The 22,839-nt window shown below is 44.2% G+C and overlaps 2 protein-coding genes across 3 annotated transcripts in view; one reads left to right on the top strand and one right to left on the bottom strand.

Annotated features, from left to right (window-relative positions):
• The window catches only part of ZNF483 (zinc finger protein 483), a 66,945-nt gene that overhangs the window by 31,219 nt on the left and 12,887 nt on the right, over nt 1–22,839 (top strand). The window lies entirely within an intron of this gene.
• PTGR1 (prostaglandin reductase 1) overlaps nt 21,995–22,839 on the bottom strand; it is a 35,906-nt gene continuing 35,061 nt past the window's right edge. For both annotated transcript variants that reach the window (XM_045373627.2, XM_045373628.2), the window contains exon 10: nt 21,995–22,253. In XM_045373627.2, coding sequence (XP_045229562.2) covers nt 22,143–22,253 — 111 coding nt within the window. In that variant the 3' untranslated portion in view covers nt 21,995–22,142. The remainder of the gene's footprint in view (nt 22,254–22,839) is intronic.

Raw genomic sequence — 22,839 nt, 5'->3', positions numbered from 1 at the left:
TGGCGCAAGTTGTTGGTGAATCTACCATTCTGGGTTATGGAGGATGGTGGCCATCTTCTCATGGCTCCACTGTGTGGGGGCTTCATCCCCACATTATCTCTCTGCACCACCCTAGTAGAGGTTTTCCACAAAGGCTGTGCTCCTGCAGCAGACTTCTGCCTGGACATCCAGGCATTTCCATACATTCTCTGAAATCTAGGCAGAGGCTCTCAAACCTCAACTCTTGTCTTCTGTGCACCTACAGGCCCAGCACCACATGGAAGCTTCCAAGGTTTAGGGCTTCTATCCTCTGAAGCAATGGTCCAAGCTATACCTTCGCCTGTGTTAGCCATGCCTGGAGCTGGAGCAGCCACAATGCATGGTTCCATGTCCTGATGCTGCACAGAGCAGTGTGGCCCTGGGCCTGGCCTGTGAAACCGTTTTTGTCTCCTAGGCCTCCAGGCTTTTGAAAGGGCTGCCGCAAAGATCTCTGAAATGCCCTGGAAGCATTTTCCCCATTGTCTTGGCTATTAACATTTGGCTCCTCATGCAAATTTCTGCAGCCTTCTTGAATTCCTCCCCAGAAAATGGGTTTTTCTTTTCTACCACATGGTCAGGCTGTACATTTTCCAAACTTCTCTGCTCTACTTTCTTTTTAAATATAAGTTCCAATTTCAGACCATCTCTTTTGAATGCATATAGGCATTCGAATGCATATGAGCATTAGAAGCAGCCAGGCCATGTCCTGAATACTCTGCTGCTTAGAAATTTCTTCTGCCATGTACCCTAAATCATCTCTCTCAAGTTCAAAGTTCTACAGACCCCTAAAGCAGAGCACAATGCCGCCAGTCTCTGCTGAAGCATAGCAAGTGACCTTTACTCCAGTTCCCAATAAGTTTCTCATCTCCCTCTGAGACTTCCTTAGCATGGACTTTATATTACTATCAGCATTTTGTTAACAACCATTCAACAAGTCTTTAAGACATTCCAAACTTTCCCTCATCTTCTTGTCTCCTTCTGAACCCTCCAAATTGTTCCAACCTCTGCCCATTACCCAGTTCCAAAGTTGCTTCTACATTTCCAGGCATCTTTATAGCAATGCCTCACCAATCTTCTGTATTAGCCTATTCCCACACTGTTTTAAGGAACCACCTGAGACTTGGTAATTTATAACTGAAAGAGGTTTAATTGACTTATAGTTCCACAGGCTGTACAGGAGGCATGGCTGGGGAGGCCTCAGGAAGCTGACAATCATGGCAGAAGAGTGAAGGGGAAGCAAGCATATCTTCATGTCGTAGGAGACAGCACAAAAGGGGAAGTGCTACACACTTTTAAACAACCAGATCTCATGAGAAATCACTATCATGAGAACAGCAAGAGGGAAATCCGCCAGCATGATCCAATCACCTCCCACCAGGTCCCTCCCCAACACTGGGGATTACAATTTGACATCAGATTTGGGTGGTGACACAGAGCCAAACCTTATCAATGTCTTTATATGTTATTGTTTAGGGTTACATATGTCCCTTTTTTTTTTTTTAACAGCTTTACTGAGATATAATTCAGATACCATACAATTCACCTCTTCAAAGTATACAATTCAATGGTTTTTAGTATAGTTGCAAAGCTGTACAACCATCACCACTAAATAATTCAAGAACAATTTCACCACCCCAAAATAGAAACTTCATACCTATTAGCCATCACTAGCCTCCCTCCAGTCCTGGAGAAGCACTAATCTACTTTCTATCTCTATAAATTTGCCTGTTCTGGACATTTCATGTAAATACAATATGTGGCCTTTTATGTCTGGCTTCTTTCACTTAGCTAACTGAACTTTTAATGAAGTAACTCATTGCCAGAAGAAAAATGTTTCATCCAGCATGTGGTAGTCTACGGTTCAGGGAATATTTTGACAATATTTTCAAGATCTATTAACATCATAGCAGGTATCATCAGTACTTAAGTCTTCTTGGCTTAGACTAGGATGGAATAATATTCTATTGTATGAATAGATCACATTTTGTTCGTTTGATGGACATACGGGTTGTTCCTTCTTTTGGCTGTTATGGATAATGGTGCTATGAACATTTACATAAACGTTTTTGTGTGGATGTATATTGTTGGTTCTCGTGGGTATATACCTATGAGTGAAATTGCTGGTCCATATGGTAACTTTAGCTTAACATTTTGAGGAACTGCCAAACTGCTTTGCAAAGTGAGTGTACTATTTTACATTCCCATCAGTAATGTGTGAGTAAATCAGGTAAAAAAAAAAAAAAAACAATTTTTCACTTCTGCCATTAATCATTATTGTCTATCTTTTTTATTACAGCCACCTTGCTGGTGCCTATAGATTTGACTTAAAATGGAGTTTCTATTCCAGTTTCTTATGCTCTTTGTCATTTTGGGTGATTTTCCAGAGAACAGGACAGAGTTTTTACCAGAAGTTGGTAGTCCTATAGATCTTGTTTAACTTTTTAAATTTGGCTAATAATATGTTGTCAATGGTGATATCCTGCCTGGTTCTTCATCTTGGAGCATGTATGGGATGTTGACTGTCACCTTACTATCAAGATTTCACTGAAAAAAAATTAAATACCTGGGACATGCACAAGTTAACAAAACATAGACTCAAAATGCCTGAAGCAATAGTCTATGACATGCTGGCAGAAATAATTTTTTTTTTTTTCTGGCAGTGAGTTGTATAATAAAAAGTTCAATTAGCTACCTGGCAGCAGTTCTAAAGTATGCTATAAGCATCAGGCTAAAACATTGTGTGAAGTGTTTTAAATGATTTCATCTGGAATCCTGTATTAGAAAGAGCACTGTTTTCTGGCTGGGCGCAGTGGCTCATGCCTATAATCCCAGTACTTTGGGAGGCAAAGGTGGGCAAATCATTTGCAGTCAGGAGTTCGAGACCAGCTTGGCCAACATGGTGAGACCTCGTCTCTACTAAAAATACAAAAATTAGCCAGATGTGGTGGCATACGCCTGTAATCCCAGCTACTCAGGAGGCTGAGGTAGGAGAATCACTTGAACCCAGGAGGCAGATGTTGCAGTGACTCAAGATCATGCCACTGCACTCTAGCCTGGGTGACAGAGTGAGACTTTGTCTCAAAAAAAAAAGCACTGTTTTCTTTAGTATTTTATTCCAAAAATTCATAAATTAATTGTGCATAGATTGAGAGTCAGGTGTACTTAAAAGCTTTCCAAAACTCCAACAGTAACTAATTAAAAAATGTAATATGAACAATCCTGTTAACATTAGTGGCAAAAGAAGAAAACAGAAAGATCATTTTAACAAGTGAGTCTAGCTATGGAACTAAGTATCTATACATAGAAAACATGTATTAGTCAATTCTCAGGCTGCTAATAAAGACATACCTAAGACTGGGTAATTTATAAAGAAAAAGAGGTTGGCTGGGTGTGGTGGCTCATGCCCGTAATCCCAGCACTTTGGGAGGCTGAGGTGGGCAGATCACCTGAGGGCAAGAGTTAGAGATCAGCCTGACTAACCTGGTGAAACCCTGTCTCTACTAAAAATATAGTTAGCTGGGCATGGTGGTGCATGCCTGTAATCCGAGCTACTTGGGAGGCTGAGGCAGGAGAATCGCTTGAACCCAAGGGGCGGAGGTTGCAGTGAGCTGAGATCATGCCATTGCGATCCAGCCTGAGCAACAAGAGTGGAACTCGGTCTTAAGAAAAAAGAAAAACAGGTTTAATGGACTCACAGTTCCACAATGCTGGAGAAGTCTCACAATCATGGTGGAAGATGAAGGAGGAGCAAAGGCATGTCTTACATGGCAGCAAGCAAGAGAGAGTGTGCAGGGGAACTGCCCTTTATAAAACTATTGGATCTTGTGAGAATTATTCACTGTCACTAGAACAGCACGGGAAAAACCCACCCCCATGATTCAATTACCTTTCACCGGGTCCCTCTCATGACACGTGGGGATTATGGGAGCTACAATTCAAGATGAGATTTGGGTGGGGACACAAGCCAAACCATATCAATGCATATTAAAGATGTATTTCACATCAATGAAGAAAAGATTGGTCATTGTTGGGAGTAAGTAAAGATGGGTACCTATCTTATTATTGGGACCAAAATAAATTCCAGAAAGAGATGTAGAAGGGAGTAGGAGCGCCATGAAGATCTGTGTATGTCTTGCCTCCTTTCAAGTTGGAAAAGCATATTACTGCCTGCTTGGAAGCCTTTCTCACAAAGTACCTTGTACCTTGTGGCTGTGGGTCCTCCAGACTTTGGCCTTACTTTGGCTGTTTATTGTACTTCTTTCTCCCTTGGACTAAGCCAGGAGTCCACAGCAGTTTGGTGGCAAGCAAGTGCCTGTCTTTTACAGGACACATATATATATATATTTATAAATCAACTTTATTGATTTACCTCAGAAGATACACACATTTTAAAAGTACCGTGTTGGGCCGGGCGCAGTGGCTCAAGCCTGTAATCCCAGCACTTTGGGAGGCCGAGACGGGTGGATCACGAGGTCAGGAGATCGAGACCATCCTGGCTAACACGGTGAAACCCCGTCTCTACTAAGAAATACAAAAAACTAGCCGGGCGAGGTGGCGGGCGCCTGTAGTCCCAGCTACTGGGGAGGCTGAGGCCGGAGAATGGCGTGAACCCGGGAGGCGGAGCTTGCAGTGAGCTGAGATCCGGCCACTGCACTCCAGCCTGGGCTACAGAGCAAGACTCCGTCTCAAAAAATAAAATAAAATAAAATAAAATAAAAGTACCATGTTATGAGTTTTGACAAATATCTACCCTTACATAATTCCCATTCCAACAGAACATTGGGATCACCCCAGAAAATTCTCTCTTGCTCATTTGCAGTCAATTCCAATCTCACTCCCTGCTTCATCACACATCTAACATAACAACTAAAGCTGTACCTGAGGCTGAGGCAGGAGAACTGCTTGAACCTGGGAAGCAGAGGAAAGATGTAGTAAGAAATCAACTGAATGAAGGCCCGGCATGATGGCTCACACCTGTAATCCCAGCACTTTGGGAGGCTGAGGCAGGCGAATCACCTGAGGTCAAGAGTTTGGGACCAGCTTGGCCAACATGGCAAAACCTGTCTCTACAAAAATACAAAAATTAGCAGGTATAGTGGCAAGTGCCTGTAATCTCGGGAGACTGAGGCAGGAGAATCACTTGAGTCCGGGAGGTGGAGGTTGCAGAGAGCCGAGATCGTGCCACTGCACTCCAGCCTGGACAATAGAGTGAGACCCATCTCAAAAAGAAAAAAATAGAAAAAGAAAAGAAACAAACAAGAACTAAACCTGTAAAACATACAGAATAAAATTTGTGAGAAAAACTTCATTACCTTGAGATAGGCAAAGATTCTTTTGGTGAGAAACAGAAAGCACTATCCATCAAATAAAGACAAATATTACCAAAATTAAAAATATATGCTGTCGCCAGTCTCAGTGACTCATGACTGTGGATCCCACTGCTTTGGAAGGCTGAGGCAGGAGGATGGCTTGAGCCTAGGAGTTCAAAACCAGCCTGGGCAACAGAATGAGACCTTGTCTCAACTAAAAAAAAATTGACTGAGCATGGTGGTGTGCGCCTGTACTCCCAGCTACTTGGGAGGCTGAGGTGGGAGGATCACTTGACCCCAGGAGTTCAAGGTTGCAGCGAGCTGTGATGGCACCACTGCACTCCAGCCTTGGTGACAGAGTGAGACCTGTCTCAAATATATATGTATGTATATGCATATGTATGTATATGTGTGTGTGTGTGTGTGTGTATATATATATGTAATAAGTATGCTCAACTTCCAGTTTCTGTTCAGCATGAAAGGTGCTTGGTCATTGTCACCCCACCCTAACAACAAGAAAAATGTCAAATTAACTGAAACATCAACAACTTTTTCTAGATGCAGCAAAGAACTGAGGGCACAAAGTGGGGAGACAGACAGGCAGATACGGAGAATTACAACTTACTGGAATAAAAACCCAAGAGCAAAATTCCACAGGAACCAGGCGGGCATGGTTGTCCGGAGCTGCACGCCCCGGCCATAGCGAATAATAATTGAGGATTAAACGCCTGAGCTATATTCATTTCCACCCCACACCTTCTCCCTATCTTTGCCTTTTTTCCCCTGTACTATACCTCGTTAAAGATGGCGCTCTTCCTGCTTCTTCTTCACTCACTTTTCCCGCGCCCGGGAAAATTGTTACTTAATAGCGCAAGCGCAACATGACGTCCAACCGGAGAAACCGAAACTAACCTGGCCACGCCCTCGGCAATGAGATCATTTCCACCTTAGCCCAACCCCTTCCCTTCCAAGTGTATATAAGGCAGTGCATTACCACCATTAAACGAGACTTGATCAGAGCACTGTCTTGTCTCCATTTCTCGTGTCTCTTGTTCCCCAAATTCCCACCCCCTCCTCCAGGGCCTGCTCTGACTATCCCGCGGGCCGGGATACGTGGCGCCCGAACAGGGACCTGGAAACGAGGGACTCCGTGAGGAAGAGGACGCCAAAGGACAGTCGACCGCTAACAAAGACAAAAGGAGTCAAACTCTTCCGATCACCGCGGGAACCTGCTGCGTCAGAATCGAAGGTAAGTGACGCGTCCAAAATGGGACAAGAATTAAGCCAACATCAAATATATGTAGGACAATTAAAAGAGGCTTTAAAGATACGAGGAGTAAAGGTTAAAGGTAATGATTTGTTTAAATTTTTTGATTTTGTAAAAGATACTTGCCCTTGGTTCCCACAGGAAGGAACTATTGATATTAAAAGACGGCGTAGAGTAGGGGATTGTCTTCAGGACTATTATAATACTTTTGGGCCAGAAAAAATTCCTGTAACCGCCTTCTCTTATTGGAACCTCATTAAAGATTTAATAGATAAGAAGGAGGCCGATCCGCAAGTCATGGCTGCGGTCACTCAGACAGAGCATATTTTAAAGGTTAGCTCCCGCTCTAACCTCGCAAAGCCTCCGCAAGATACAGAGGAGGATCTCATTTCCCTCGAAAGTGATCATGAGGAAATGAAGTCTCCTTCTGTAATAGATAAAGAAATACCACACGGAAACAAACCAAAAAAATACCCAATTTTACAGATGCTTCAAAAGGAGGAGGAAATTAATAAGCCTAATCAATTGGATATAAATTGGGATGATTTAGAGGAAGAGGCGGCTAAATATCACAACCCTGATTTGCCTCCCTGTTTTTCATACCCACCCCCATATAATAAGACACATAATGAGGCTTCTGCGCCCATTGTTATGGCAGCAATAGATCCCAAAGAAGAATTAAAGCAAAAAATTTCTCAACTAGAAGAACAGATTAAACTTGAAGAGTTACATCAATCATTGATAATTAGGCTCCAAAAGCTAAAAACAGGAAATGAAAAAATACCTAACTCAGACGCTATGGAGGGTTCCTTGCGCCCACTTCAGCGGCCTGGACAGCATGTTCCAAGAGGGGGGTTAGTTGCTAGCCGACATAGAGAAGACTCCTCCCCCAAAGACGTTTTTCCGGTCACGGAAACCATAGATGAACAGGGACAGGCTTGGAGGCATCATACTGGATTTGATTTTACTATTATAAAAGAGTTAAAGACTGCTGCCTCTCAGTATGGGGCTACTGCTCCATATACTCTTGCTATAGTGGAATCTGTAGCTGAGAATTGGCTCACTCCTACAGACTGGAATACCTTAGTCAGGGCAGTTCTTTCTGGGGGAGACCACTTAATTTGGAAGTCAGAGTTCTTTGAAAATTGTAGAGATACAGCTAAAAGAAATCAACAGGCAGGAAACGGTTGGGATTTTGATATGTTAACAGGTTCAGGTAATTATGCAGACACTCAGGCCCAAATGCAATATGACCCTGGACTGTTCTCACAAATCCAGGCTGCTGCTACAAAGGCCTGGAGAAAACTTCCCGTTAAAGGAGATCCAGGGGCCTCGCTCACAGCGGTTAAACAAGGACCCGATGAGCCATTTTCAGACTTTGTGCATAGACTTATGACCACGGCAGGTAGAATCTTTGGAAATGCAGAAACGGGTGTAGATTATGTTAAACAGCTTATGAAAATGCTAACCCCGCCTGCCAAGCGGGAATCAGACCTTATCGAAAGAAAACAGATTTAACAGGATACATTCGCCTTTGTTCAGATATTGGGCCCTCATATCAACAAGGCCTAGCAATGGCCGCCGCTTTTAGTGGCCAAACAGTAAGAGATTTCCTCATTAACAAAGGTAAAGATAGAGGGGGATGTTTTAGATGCGGTAAAAGGGGACACTTTGCAAAAGATTGCTGTGAAAACCAAAATAAGAGTCCAGAAGCAAAAATCCCAGGCCTTTGCCCAAGGTGTAAAAGAGGAAGGCACTGGGCAAACGAATGTAAATCTAAAACTGACAGTCAAGGAAATCCTTTACCCCCCAGGCAGGGAAACGGGATGAGGGGCCAGCCTCAGGCCCCGAAACAAGCATATGGGGCAGTCAGCTTTGTTCCAGCCAGCAACAGCAATCCATTTCAGAACTTAGTAGAGCAACCCCAGGAAGTGCAGGATTGGACCTCAGTTCCACCTCCCACACAATACTAACACCTGAAATGGGACCGCAAACCTTAAATACCGGAATATATGGACCCTTACCACCTAACACTTTTGGGCTACTTTTAGGAAGAAGTAGTGTCACCATGAGAGGCTTACAAGTCCTCCCTGGAGTTATCGATAATGATTATGAAGGAGAAATTAAAATTATGGCCAGAGCTATTGATTATTACTGTCCCTCAAGGAGTTAGAATAGCTCAGTTACTCCTGCTACCTTTGGTTAAAACAGATAATAATATCCAATACTCTAATAGAAATATAAAAGGTTTCGGATCATCAGATATATATTGGGTGCAACCAATTACAAATCAAAAACCCTCTCTAACCTTATGGTTAGACGGGAAAGCATTCACTGGACTAATAGACACAGGGGCTGATGTAACTATCATTAAACAGGAAGATTGGCCCTCTCATTGGTCTACCACAGAAACTTTAACTCACTTGAGAGGAATTGGACAAAGCAGTAATCCTAAACAAAGTTCTAAATACCTAACATGGACAGATAAAGAAAACAATTCAGGCCTCATTAAGCCATTTGTTATCCCTTACCTACCTGTTAACCTTTGGGGGCGAGATCTACTCTCTCAAATGAAAATTATAATGTGTAGTCCAAATGATATAGTTACTCCACAAATGTTAACTCAAGGATACACCCCTGGTAAAGGTCTTGGAAAAGGGGAGAACGGTATCCCACAGCCTATACTGGTTTCAGGACAACTTGATAAAAAGGGGTTTGGAAATTTTTAGCTCAGGCCACTGACATACCTGCACCCCAAAGGTGCACTGACCCCATTACTTGGAAGTCAGATGAGCCCGTTTGGGTTGATCAGTGGCCTTTACTCAATGATAAACTAAGTGCTGCCCAACAGTTAGTGCAGGAACAACTAGCAGCAGGACATATTGAGGAAAGTAATTCCCCTTGGAATACACCTATTTTTGTTATTAAAAAGAAGTCTGGTAAATGGAGACTCTTACAAGATTTAAGAGCAGTAAATATCACTATGATCCTTATGGGTGCCTTACAACCAGGATTGCCTTCACCGGTTGCGATTCCTCAAAAATATTTTTAAATCGTTATTGACCTTAAAGATTGCTTTTTTACAATTCCCCTTCACCCTGCTGACCAGAAAAGATTTGCCTTTAGTCTTCCATCTACAAATTTTAAACAACCAATGAAGCGCTATCAATGGAAAGTCTTACCTCAGGGTATGGCCAATAGTCCTACCTTGTGTCAAAAATATGTAGCTGCCGCTATAGAGCCAGTCAGAAAAACATGGGCACAAATGTATATTCTACATTATATGGATGATATTTTAATAGCAGGAGAAATTGGCGAACAAGTCTTACAGTGCTTCGCCCAACTCAAACAAGAGTTAACAACAGCCGGACTACAAATAGCCCCAAAAAAAGTACAATTACAAGATCCATACACTTATCTTGGTTTCCAGATTAATGGACCCAAAATCATTAATCAAAAGGCCGTTATACGTCGTGATCATTTAAAAACTTTAAATGATTTCCAAAAATTACTGGGAGACATAAATTGGCTTCGACCGTACTTAAAGCTCACCACAGGAGAGTTAAAACCTCTTTTCGATATATTAAAAGGAGACTCTAATCCAAAATCCCCCAGGTCCATTACTAAAGAAGCATTAATAACACTCCAACAGGTAGAACATGCCATTGCAACACAATTTGTTACCGGTATTGATTATTCTCAGCCATTAATATTCCTTATTTTTAACACAACAATAACCCCTACTGGCCTATTTTGGCAGAACAATCCCATTATGTGGGTACACCTGCCCTCCTCCCCTAAAAAGGTTTTGTTGCCTTATTATGATGCCATAGCTGATCTAATTATCTTGGGAAGAGAAAACAGTAGAAAATACTTTGGAATAGAACCCTCTACCATTATACAGCCCTACACTCAATCACGCATCCATTGGCTGTTACAAAATACGGAAGCCTGGCCAATTGCTTGTGCTTCTTATACTGGCACGATTGACAACCATTACCCACCTAACAAACTTATTCAATTTTGTAAGCTTCATGCGTTTGTATTTCCCCATATTACCAGTAAAGAACCTCTCAATGACGCATTACTAATTTTCACTGATGGATCTTCCACAGGACTTGCCGCTTACACTTACAATAATGTAGTCGTTAAATTCCAGACCACTTATACATCAGCTCAGCTGGTCGAATTGCAAGCTATAATTGCAGCACTATCAGCTTTTCCTTGTCAGCCACTTAACATTTATACAGACAGCGCCTACCTGGCTCATTCAATACCCCTCTTAGAGACCGTGTCTCAAATTAAACATATTTCAGACACAGCTAACCTATTTTTACAATGTCAACAACTTATCCGAAAAAAGACTACTCCCTTTTTTCTTGGGCATATTAGAGCACATTCAGGATTACCGGGACCTCTAACACAAGGTAACGCAACAGCTGACACGGCAACAAAAACCATAGCCACAGTCACTACAGACAATTTGCAACAAGCGCAAAAAGCACATGCCTTACATCATTTAAACGCCCAAACCTTAAGACTTATGTTTAAACTTACCAGAGAACAAGCTCGACAAATAGTTAAACAATGCGCCAACTGCATAACATATTTACCTGTTCCCCATCTAGAAGTTAACCCCCGAGGACTCATCCCCAACGAAATTTGGCAAATGGACGTTACTCACCACTCAGAATTCGGTCAACTAAAATATATCCATGTATGCATAGACACCTATAGTGGATTCATCAGTGCAACTCTCCAAACAGGAGAGGCCACCAAACATGTCATAGCTCATTTATTGCACTGCTTTTCTATTTTAGGAATACCCAAACAAATCAAAACAGATAATGGCCCCGGTTATATAGCCAAAACCTTCTTACAATTTTGTAATACCCTACAAATTAAACATACCACAGGCATTCCCTATAATCCCCAAGGACAAGGTATAGTAGAAAGAGCTCATCTGTCATTAAAAACTATTATCACAAAATTAAAAGGGGGGAGCTGGTACCCTGTGAAAGGTACCCCCAGAAACATAATCATGCCCTGTTTATCCTTAATTTTTTAAATTTGGACAGTCATGGAAAATCGGCTGCCGACCGTTTCTGGCATCCTGAATCTCAAAAACAGTTTGCAATGGTAAAATGGAAAGATCCACTTGATAGTTCATGGCATGGCCCCGATCCAGTTTTAATTTGGGGAAGAGGCTCAGTATGCATCTTCTCACAAAAAAATGATGCAGCCAGATGGCTGCCTGAAAGATTGGTAAGACAAATAAATCATAACCATTGTCAGTCCAGGGAAGATAAATCTCCCTGAGAAGTTCTTTCCTTCTTGTTTTTCAGAAAATGAAGCCTAACATGAAATTCCTTTGGAGAATAATCGCTCTATACAACATAGTGACAGTCTATGCAGGTTTTGGTGACCCTCGTAAGGCAAAAGAATTATTACGAAAACAATACGGCCAGCCTTGTGACTGTAGAGGGGGACAAATATCTGAACCTCCGTCAGATAGAATCACCCAGGTGACCTGCACGGGCAAGACAGCTTACCTAATGCCAAACCAGTTATGGAAATGTAAGTCTACCCCAAGAGATACCTCACCTAGCGGGCCGCTCCTAGAATGCCCTTGTAGCTCTTTCCAATCTTCTGTACATAGTTCCTGTTATACCTCCTATCAACAATGCAAATCAGGCAATAGAACATATTATACGGCCACGTTACTAAAAACACAAACTGGAGGCATCAATGACGTACAAGTATTAGGATCCACTAATAAACTTGTACAATCTCCTTGTAACGGCCAAAAAGGAAAGCCTGTTTGTTGGAGCACTACCGCCCCCATTCACATTTCTGATGGAGGAGGCCCATTAGATATTGCAAGAATTAAAACCGTCCAGAAAAAAATTAGAAGAAATTCATAAAGCTTCTTATCCTGAACTTCAATATCACCCTTTAGCCCTGCCTGAGCTTAGAGGTAATTTTAGGCTCGATGCCCAAACCTTTGATATCCTCAATGCTACTTACAATTTACTTCAAATGTCCAATACAAGCCTGGCCCACGATTGTTGGCTTTGTCTTAAAATGGGCCCCCCTATTCCTCTAGCCATACCTAACCTTTCATTGCCCTATGTCAACTACTCAAATGAATCCTTAGTAAATAATTCCTGTCCTATTACCCCCCCCCTTAGTTCAACCGATGACGTTTTCTAATTCCTCTTGCCTCTTTTCACCATCATATAATAACACTAAAGAAATTGATTTAGGCTATGTTGTGTTTGGCAACTGTACTTCCATAATCAATGCCACCAACCCTTTGTGTGCTATAAATGGCTCGGTTTTCGTTTGTGGAAACAACATGGCATATACGTATCTACCTACAAATTGGACAGGGCTTTGTGTTCTGGCCACTCTTCTCCCCGACGTTGATATCATCCCTGGAGATGAACCTATCCCCATCCCCGCTATTGAACATTTTATTTATAGACCGAAACGAGCCATACAATTTATTCCCTTGTTGGCTGGACTAGGAATCACCACTGCTTTTACTACAGGAGCCACAGGCCTAGGAGTCTCACTAACCCAATATACTAAATTATCCAATCAATTAATTTCCGACGTACAAGCCTTATCTAGTACTATACAAGATTTACAAGACCAAGTAGACTCGTTAGCTGAAGTAGTTCTCCAGAATAGAAGAGGTCTAGATTTGTTAACGGCAGAACAGGGAGGGATATGTTTGGCCTTACAGGAAAAGTGCTGTTTTTACGCCAACAAATCCGGAATCGTCAGAGATAAGATAAAAACCTTGCAAGAAGAACTAGAAAAGCGCAGAAAAGGCCTGGCCGCCAATCCACTATGGACTGGACTCGATGGACTTCTCCCCTATCTCCTGCCATTTCTTGGTCCTTTACTCACTCTTCTACTTTTCCTCACTCTCGGGCCTATAATCCTTAATAAGCTTATGGCATTTGTCAGACAACAAATCGAGGCCTTCCAGGCCAAACCTATACAGGTCCATTATCATCGCCTTGAGATGACTGAAAATGGTGAGTCTTATTTACCTTGATAAGACCACCTCCCCTGTGTGCTGAACTGGACAGTCAATGACGGGTAAGAGGACACTATCTCCATCGGAGCCTAAGACAGGAGGGTCGCCCTTGCTGCTGCCTTATCCCATGACGGGCCTAGAAGGTGGGGGTGAGTTGACCCAACCTAAGACAGGCGCAGTTCCCGAGGGGTTTTCTCATCATAAAAAATATAAAAAGGGGGACCTGTCCGGAGCTGCACGCCCCGGCCATAGCGAATAATAATTGAGGATTAAACGCCTGAGCTATATTCATTTCCACCCCACACCTTCTCCCTATCTTTGCCTTTTTTCCCTTGTACTAATACCTCGTTAAAGATGGCGCTCTTCCTGCTTCTTCTTCACTCACTTTTCCCACGCCCGGGAAAATTGTTACTTAATAGCGCAAGCGCAACATGACGTCCTACCGGAGAAACCGAAACTAACCTGGCCACGCCCTCGGCAATGAGATCATTTCCGCCTTAGCCCAACCCCTTCCCTTCCAAGTGTATATAAGGCAGTGTGCATTACCGCCATTAAACGAGACTTGATCAGAGCACTGTCTTGTCTCCATTTCTCGGGTCTCTTGTTCCCCAAATTCCCACCCCCTCCTCCAGGGCCTGCTCTGACTATCCCGCGGGCCGGGATACATGGTAGCTCACGCCTGTAATCCCAGCATTTTGGGAGGATGAGGCAGGTGGATCACCTGAGGTCAGGAGTTCAAGACCAGCCTAGCCAACATAATGAAACTCTGTCTCTACTAAAAATACAAAAATTAGCCGGGCATGGTGGCACATGCCTGTAGTCCCAGCTACTCGGGAGGCTGAGGCAGGAGAATCGCTTGAACCCAGGAGGTGGAGGTTGCAGTGAGCTGAGATTGCACCATTGTACTCCAGCCTGGCGACCACGTCTCTACTAAAGCGATTGTCTCGATCTCTTGACCTCATGATCTGCCTGCCACAGCCTCCCAAAGTGCTGGAATTACAGGCGTGAGCCACCGCACCTGGCCTATTTATTTATTATTTTACATGGCATCTCACTTTGTCATCCAGGCTGGAATGCAATGGCTCGATCTCGGCTCACTGCATCTCCCCCCTCCCAGGTTCAAGTGATTCTCCTGCCTCAGCCTCCCAAGTAGCTGGGATTACAAGCACCTGACATCATGCCCAGTTAAATTTTGTATTTTTGTAGAGATGGGGTTTCACCATGTTGGCCAGGCTGGTCTTGAACTCCTGACCTCAGATGACCTTCCCACCTCAGATGACCTTCCCACCTCGGCCTCCCAAAGTGCTGGAATTACAGTCGTGAGCCACTGCGCCCAGCCTGCACTTTTTATTAAGGCTTTCCCTCAAGAGAAACTATTTTACTAGAGCCTAACCAACCTAGAAGAAGGGAAATACCCAATGGCAGCCTTCTTGGGTCTTCCTGTACCACATAAAGGTGGGGAGTGACAGAGAAGCCCTTGTAAAGGTCACCACACAGGGACATGGCCCACTGAAAGGCTGAGACCTTATCATAGAGAACACCTCCTCTGCCAACACTGCATCTATAGGGCTCCTGTACAACAGGGGAAACCACATCTACAGGGCTACTGAACAACAGAAGAAACACGACAAAACCCTCCAGAGGAAATTTTTACCCCTGACAACTACAGCTAGAACAAACCAGGATCATTAGCATTGTATCAGGTGCCACGCAAATTTGATTTGTCTCATTATTATTATTATTCTTTGGAGACAGAGTCTTGCTCTGTCTTTTGCAGATACAAGCAAGAACCCGCAGATATGGGCAAGAAGCCATATCTGCAAAAAAATTAAAAATTAGCTAGGGGTGGTATGTGCCTGTAGTTTCATCTACTTGGGAGGCTGAGGCAGGAGGATCACTTGAGACCAGGAGTCCGAGGTTGCAGTGAGCTGTGACTGATACCTTGTCTCTTAAAAAAAAAAAAAGAAAGAAAGAAACAAAACAACAACAAAAACAATATTACTGATGAACACAAAAGAAGCCTTGAGGCCGGGCACAGTGGCTCATGCCTGTAATCCCAGCACTTTGGGAAGCCTGAGCGGGCAGATCACAAGGTCAATAGATCGAGACCAGCCTGGCTAGCATGGTGAAACCCTGTCTCTCCTTTAAAAAATACAAAAATTAGCTGGGCCTGATGGTGCACGCCTGTAGTTCCAGCAACTCGGGAGGCTGTGGCAAGAGGATTGCTTGAACCTGGGAGGCAGAGGTTATAGTGAGCCGAGATTGCGCCACTGCACTCCAACCTGGGAGACAGCGCGAGACTCCATCTCAAAAAAAGGAAAAAAAAAAAAAAAGAGGCCGGGCACTGTGGCTCACAGCTGTAATCCAAGCACTTTGGGAGGCTGAGGTGGGTGGATCACGAGGTCAGGAAATCAAGACCATCCTGGCTAATGGGGTGAAACCACATCTCTACTAAAAATCCAAAAATTAGCCGGGCATGGTGGCATGCACCTGTAATCCCAGCTGCTCGGGAGGCTGAGGCGGGAGAATTGCTTGAACCCAGGAGGCAGAAGTTGCAGTGAGCTGAGATGGCGCCACTGCACTGCAGCCTGGGTGACAGAGCAAGACTGTCTCCAATAAAACAAAGAAGACGAACATATGGAAAGGTACCATGCTCTTGGACAGGAAGATTCAATATCTTTTTTTTTTTTTTGGAGACAGAGTCTCACTCTGTCTCTCAGGCTGGAGTGCAGTGCGTGATCTCAGCTCTCTGCAACCTCTGCCTCCCGGGTTCAAGTGATTCTCATGCCGAGTGGCTGGGATTACAGGCTTGTGCCACCATGCCCTGCTAATTTTTGTATTTTAGTAGAGATGGGGTTTCACTGTGTTGGACAGGCTGGTCTTGAACTCCTGGCCTCAAGAGATCTGCCCGCCTTGGCCTCCCAAAGTGCTGGAATTACAAGCGTGCGACACTACACCCAGCTGATTTGTCTCATTATTGATGACGTTAACCTTGACCACTTGATTAAGTGGTGGTAGGCTTCTTCACTTTAAACTTCTCCTTTACTCTTGGTAATTAAAAAGTATTCTCTGGAGAAGTAATTTAAAACTATGAAAGTAGGGCTGGGGGCGGTGGCTTGTAATCACAGCGCTTTGGGAGGCCGAGGCAGGCGGATCACTAGGTCAGGAGTTCAAGGCCAACCTGGCCAACATAGTGAAACTCTGTCTCTACTAAAAATACCAAAATTAGCCAGGTATGGTGGTGCGCCTCTGTAGTCCCAGCTATTCAGAAGGCTGAGGCAGGAGAATTGCTTGAAACCGGGAGGCAAAGTTTGCAGTGAGCCGAGATTGCACCACGGCATGCCAGCCTGAGTGACAGAGAAAGACTCCGTCTCGGAAAAAACAAAAACAAAAACTGTGGAAGCACTCCATTCCTCATCAAGCTTTCAGCGTATTCAGGTATTTATCTCAGTACAGACTCATGGTTTCCCTTTTTAATTCAATGGTATATAATCTGTAATTATCATTGTCTACATGGAGCTCAAATTTTCCATGATTTGTCTAGTGGGAGCCCTTTCAAACTGCTTGTGTTCTTTTGACATGACCTCATTATTCTTTGAGCATTCTTTGATTTATGGTATAAGATGCTCCAGGCTGGGCATAGTGGCACATGCCTGTTGTCTCAGTCAACTGGGAGGTTGAGGCAGGAGGATCACTGTACCCTGGGAGTTTGAAGCCAGCCTGGACAATATAGCAAGACGCCTCTTAAAAAAAGAAAACTGAAAATGTTGCAAGTTCATCTTGTATCTTCCCTACCCCAGCCCCAGAACAAGCCATTTCTGGTTCCTTTTAGTAGAGAATAACATAAAAGTCACAATCTAGAATTTAGGTATGCTCATTGCTATTGGAGTGTCACTACTTTCAGGCCCTCTTAGTGGACAGAGTTATATATATATATATGTACACACACTTTCATTTATATGTGTGCCTATGTACATATGATATATACACACACATCTATTTTTTGTCTCATATACATTGAAATTCATGAGTTCATACCAATACCTTCAATTCCAATCTAACGCCACAGGGTTCTTCCCATGTTTGTAACTCCCTTCTCTGACAGTGAGAAACTCTGGCTTCCCTTATCTTTAATTTACTTGTTTGATCAAACCTTCTGTATGTAACCATCTTCTGTCGCCACCACTACCCCCTCTCCTGCAGATGCTCCTCCATTCCTCTCAAGCTCTGACATCCTGCAGCTCCCAGCCCCTACTCTTGCCTCCCCATGTGGTTAGTCTTTCCTTGCCAAAGCTCTGTCCACTCATGCTGGGCCATGCTGCCAGGTAGAAGCTCCCCTCAGGCTCTGCCCTCCGTGCCAAGCTATCCATGCATCAGTAACTCCTCAGCCTCCTTGGGATCCAACCACCCATACCAGGTCACTCACTCCCAAGTAATGCCTTCCTACTGCTTCTAGGGATCACATACTCCACACCAGGCCACCCCTTCACATGCACACCTTCCTTATTCTGGGCCCTTACACTCCATGCTGAGCTGCCCCCAGGAGCGATGCCTTCCATACTCTGTGTGGACTTTGACTCCTCACACCAGGCAGCCCTGCGATTCCAATGCCCTTCTCACCCTACTTGGACTCTGACACCCTCAATCAGGCCCTGCTGTCACTCCCCTACCCACACTGATGACTTCACTGTTCTTGGGCTCTGATACACCATCTGGGAAGCCCCGCTATGACTCGAGCCATGTTCATTTTGCTTAGGCTCCAACTCCCCGCATCAGGCCACAACGCACTGCCCAACCCCTCCTTCTTCCTGCTCACCAGTGTCCACACACACACTCACACACACATATACAACACACACACATATATAACACATACACACATACAACACACACACACACAGCGTTGGGCTATGACTCCCTGTGCCAAGCAGCCAGCCTCAGTGCATGACCTCTTTGCTCTGCTCTGGGCCATAGAGGCTCTCCCACCCCAAACCCCAGCAGATAGTCACCTTCTTGGCTCCCTCTAATGTCTTTAGGATGGAATAGTTTGATAAGAAAAGAGGACATGGGCAGAGATTTTTTTCTCTTATCCCTGTCCTTCAGGCATTCCTTAGTTATCTTCCTTGAAGACAAACCATATTAAAAGTTTATTACATCTTTCCAGAGCTTTTGTACAGACACTCTTTTCCCCGTTGTTTCATTGCACTATAATTTATTTAACCCCTTATCTCTATGATGGCAGAATTGATCAATAGAATTGACATCTTCCTGACTGATATTGAATCTTCTGGCCGGGCGCGGTGGCTCATGCCTCCCAAAGTGCCTCATCCCAGCACTTCCGGAGGCCGAGGTGGGTGGATCACCTGAGGTCAGGAGGTTGAGATCAGCCTGGCCAACATGGCGAAACCCCATCACTACTAAAAATACAAACATTAGGCTGGGCGCGTTGGCTCACGCCTGGAGTCCCAGCATTTTGGGAGGCCGAGGCAGGTGGGTCATGAAGTCAGGAGATCAAGACCATCCTGGCTAACACGGTGAAACCCCGTCTCTACTAAAAATACAAAAAATTAGCTGGCCATGGTGGCGGGTGCCTGTAGTCCCGTCTACTCTGGAGGCTGAGGCAGGAGAATGGCGTGAACCTGGGAGGCGGAGGTTGCAGTGAGCCGAGATCGGGCCACTGCACTCCAGCCTGGGTGACAGAGCGAGATTTCATCTCAAAAAATAAAAAAAATGGCCGGGCACGGTGGCTCAAGCCTGTAATCCCAGCACTTTGGGAGGCCGAGACGGGCGGATCACGAGGTCAGGAGATCGAGACCATCCTGGCTAACACGGTGAAACCCCGTCTCTACTAAAAATACAAAAAATTAGCCGGGCGTGGTGGTGCGTGCCTGTAGTCCCAGCTACTCGGAGGCTGAGGCAGGAGAATAGTGTGAACCCAGGAGGCGGAGCTTGCAGTGAGCCAAGATGGTGCCACTGCACTCCAGCCTGGGCGACAAAGCGAGACTCCGTCTCAAAATAAATAAATAAATAAATAAATAAATAAAATAAAATAAATAAAAAATAATAAAATTAGCTGGGTGTGATGGTAGGCGCCTGTAATCCCAGCTACTTGGGAGGCTGAGGCAGGAGAATCACTTGAACCCAGGAGGCAGAGGTGGCAGTGAGCGGAGATCGTGCCACTGCACTTCAGCCTGGGAGACAGAGAGAGAGAGAGACCGTCTCAAAAGAAAAAGAAAAAAAAAAAAAAAGGACTGTGTGCAGTGGCTCACACCTGTAATCCAAGCACTGGGAAGCTGAGGTGGGTAGATCACAAGGTCGGGAGTTCGAGACCAGCCTGACCAACATGGTGAAACCCCGTCTCTACTAAAAAATACAAAAAATTAGCCAGGCGTGGTGGCTCATGCCTGTGATCCCAGCTACTCAAGAGGCTGAGGCAGGAGAATCGCTGGAACCTGGGTGGCAGAGGTTGCAGTGAGTGGAGATCTCACCACTGCACTCCAGCCTGGGCGACAGAGTGAGACTCCATCTCAAAAAAAAAAAAAAAAAAAAAAAGATATTGACTCTTCCTGTCCAAGAGCATGGTACCTTTCCATATGTTCAAGTCTTCTTTCATGTTCATCAGTAGTGTTGCTTTAATTGTTGTTTCGTTTTTAATTTTTTTTGGACACAGGGTCTTACTCTGCTGCCCACGCTGGAATGCAGCGGTACAGTCACAGCTCACTGCAACCTCGGACTCCTGGTCTCAAGTGATGCTCCTGCCTCAGCCTCCCAAGTAGCTGAGACTAGAGGCACACACCACCGCGCCCAGCTAATTTTAAAATTTTTTGCAGATACGGGGTCTTGTTCAGTCTGGTCTCAAACTCCTGGACTCAAATGATCTTCTCACCTTGGCCTCCCAAACAGCTGAGATTACAGGTGTGAGCCATCATGCTTGGCCCCTCAGTAATGTTTTAAATTTTTCTTCATATAAATCGTGCACATTTTTGTAGATGTATAGACATTTCCATGTGTTATCTTTTGTGCAGCTCTTGTGAATGACAGATTCCTTCTTTGATCTGTTGTATAATTAGACTCATCTGTAGAGGACCGGTACGGACTGGCTGTAAGACCCTTGTACACCTGCAATGATTATTTCTTCTGGCATGATCACAAGCAATAGGGGTGGTAATCTTAAGACTTCAAAATCACTGATATCGGCAGGGAGGTAGCTAACACTTACCTAATATATGCCAGGCATTACGCTGGTGTTTTTTGTTTTGTTTTGTTTCTGAGACAGAGTTTTGCTCTTGTTGCCCAGGCTGGAGTGCAATGGCACGATATCGGCTCACCGCAACCTCTGTCTCCTGGGTTCAAGCGATTCTCCTGCCTCAGCCTCCTGAGTAGCTGGGATTACAGGCACCTGTTACCATGCCCAGCTAATTTTTGTATTTTTAGTAGAGACAGGGTCTCGCCATGTTGGCCAGGCTGGTCTTGAACTCCTGACCTTGGGTGATTCATCAGCCTCCACCTCCAAAAGTGCTGGGATTACAGGTGTGAGCCAACGCGCCCAGCCTATGGTGGTGTTTTAAATAAATGTATAACATGTATATGAAACAGATGTTATTATTCTCACTTTAAAGATGAAAAATCAGAAGTCTAAGGTCACAGAAGCAGTCAACTTTTTTTTTTTTTTGAGATGGAGTCTCACTCTGTCATCCAGGCTGCAGTAAAGTGGTGCACTCTTGGCTCACTGTAGCTTCCGCCTCCCAGGTTCAAGTGAGTCTCCTGTCTCAGCCTCCCAAGAGGCTGGGATTACAGGCGTGTGCCACCACGCCCAGCTAATTTTTGTATTTTTAGTAGAGACGGTGTTTCACCATGTTGGTCAGGCTGGTCTTGAAACTCCTGACCTCGTGATCCACCCACCTCAGCCTCCCAAAGTGCTGGAATTACAGGCGTGAGCCACCACGCCCGGCTAACTGTTTTAAAATTTAATTTAATTTAATTTTAAGTTCTGGGATAATTGTGTGGGACGTGCAGGCTTGTTACATAGGTAAACGTGTGCCATGGTGGTTTGCTGCACCTATCAACCCATTACCTAGGTATTAACACCCGCATGCATTAGCTATTTATCCTGATGCTCTCCCTCCCCCACCCACGCTTCCACAGGCCTCGGTGTGTGTTGTTCGCCTCCCTGTGTCCATGTGTTCTCATCGTTCAGCTCCCACTTATGAATGAAAGCATGCAGTGTTTGGAAAACCTTCACATTTCAAAGCCATTATTTTCTACCACAACTCAGAAGAAGCTGTAGTGAACAGTGAGGTGACTGGTTGTTGTTGATTGTGAAACTTCCATCCTCCATCACTAATTACATACCACTTAAATGTATTTTATTAAGTAGATCAAACTCATTACCAGTACTGTTTCTTAGACATTTAAGGTAGTATACATTTTTGCTAAATGGTGAAAAACAAATTAAGTAATCATCTAAATGGCCTCCAGATTCCATGTGTCCTTTTTTTCATACTTTCACTATTGTTTTCCCCAAATTATCTCCTTTCAGCATTCCCATAAATGCAGCTGGCATGTTTTCAAATCCTTCGATGATATATTCCTTGTCCTGGATTTTACCCTGTATCAAAGCAATAACAAATTTCAAAACTTAAGTTAATATTCTCAATGATATACTGTTCTCATCCTAGCAACAAATGTATCAGGTACATCATTGGAAACCTTGAAAATAAGAGATGGAGGTCCTGTCCTCCATGAACTTGAAGTCAAAGGGGGGCAAGATCCACTTACACAGTACATGTAAAAGATTACAAAGTACACCTAAGAAGAACTTAATAATAGATGTCAGATCATAGTGTGAAGTGTCATAAAGCAGCGATTAAGCAATTTCTTTTTCTTTTTTTCTTTCTTTTTTTTGAGACGGACTCTCACTCTGTCACCCAGGCTGGAGTGCAGTGCCGCGATCTTGGCTCACTGCAAGTTCACACCATTCTCCTGCCTCAGCCTCCCGAGTAGCTGGGACTACAGGCGCCTGCCACCATGCACGGCTAATTGTTTTGTACTTTCAGTAGAAATGGGGCTTCACCGTGTTAGCCAGGATGGTCTCCATCTCCTGACCTCGTGATCTGCCTGCCTTGGACTCCTGAAGTGCTGGATTACAGGCGTGAGCCACCGTGCCCAGCATGATTAAGCAATTTCTAAGTAAG

This window comes from Macaca fascicularis, chromosome 15 (assembly GCF_037993035.2).
Source record: "Macaca fascicularis isolate 582-1 chromosome 15, T2T-MFA8v1.1".
In the NCBI taxonomy this organism is placed as follows: Eukaryota; Metazoa; Chordata; class Mammalia; order Primates; family Cercopithecidae; genus Macaca; species Macaca fascicularis.
This window is presented reverse-complemented; position numbering and strand designations above follow the sequence as displayed.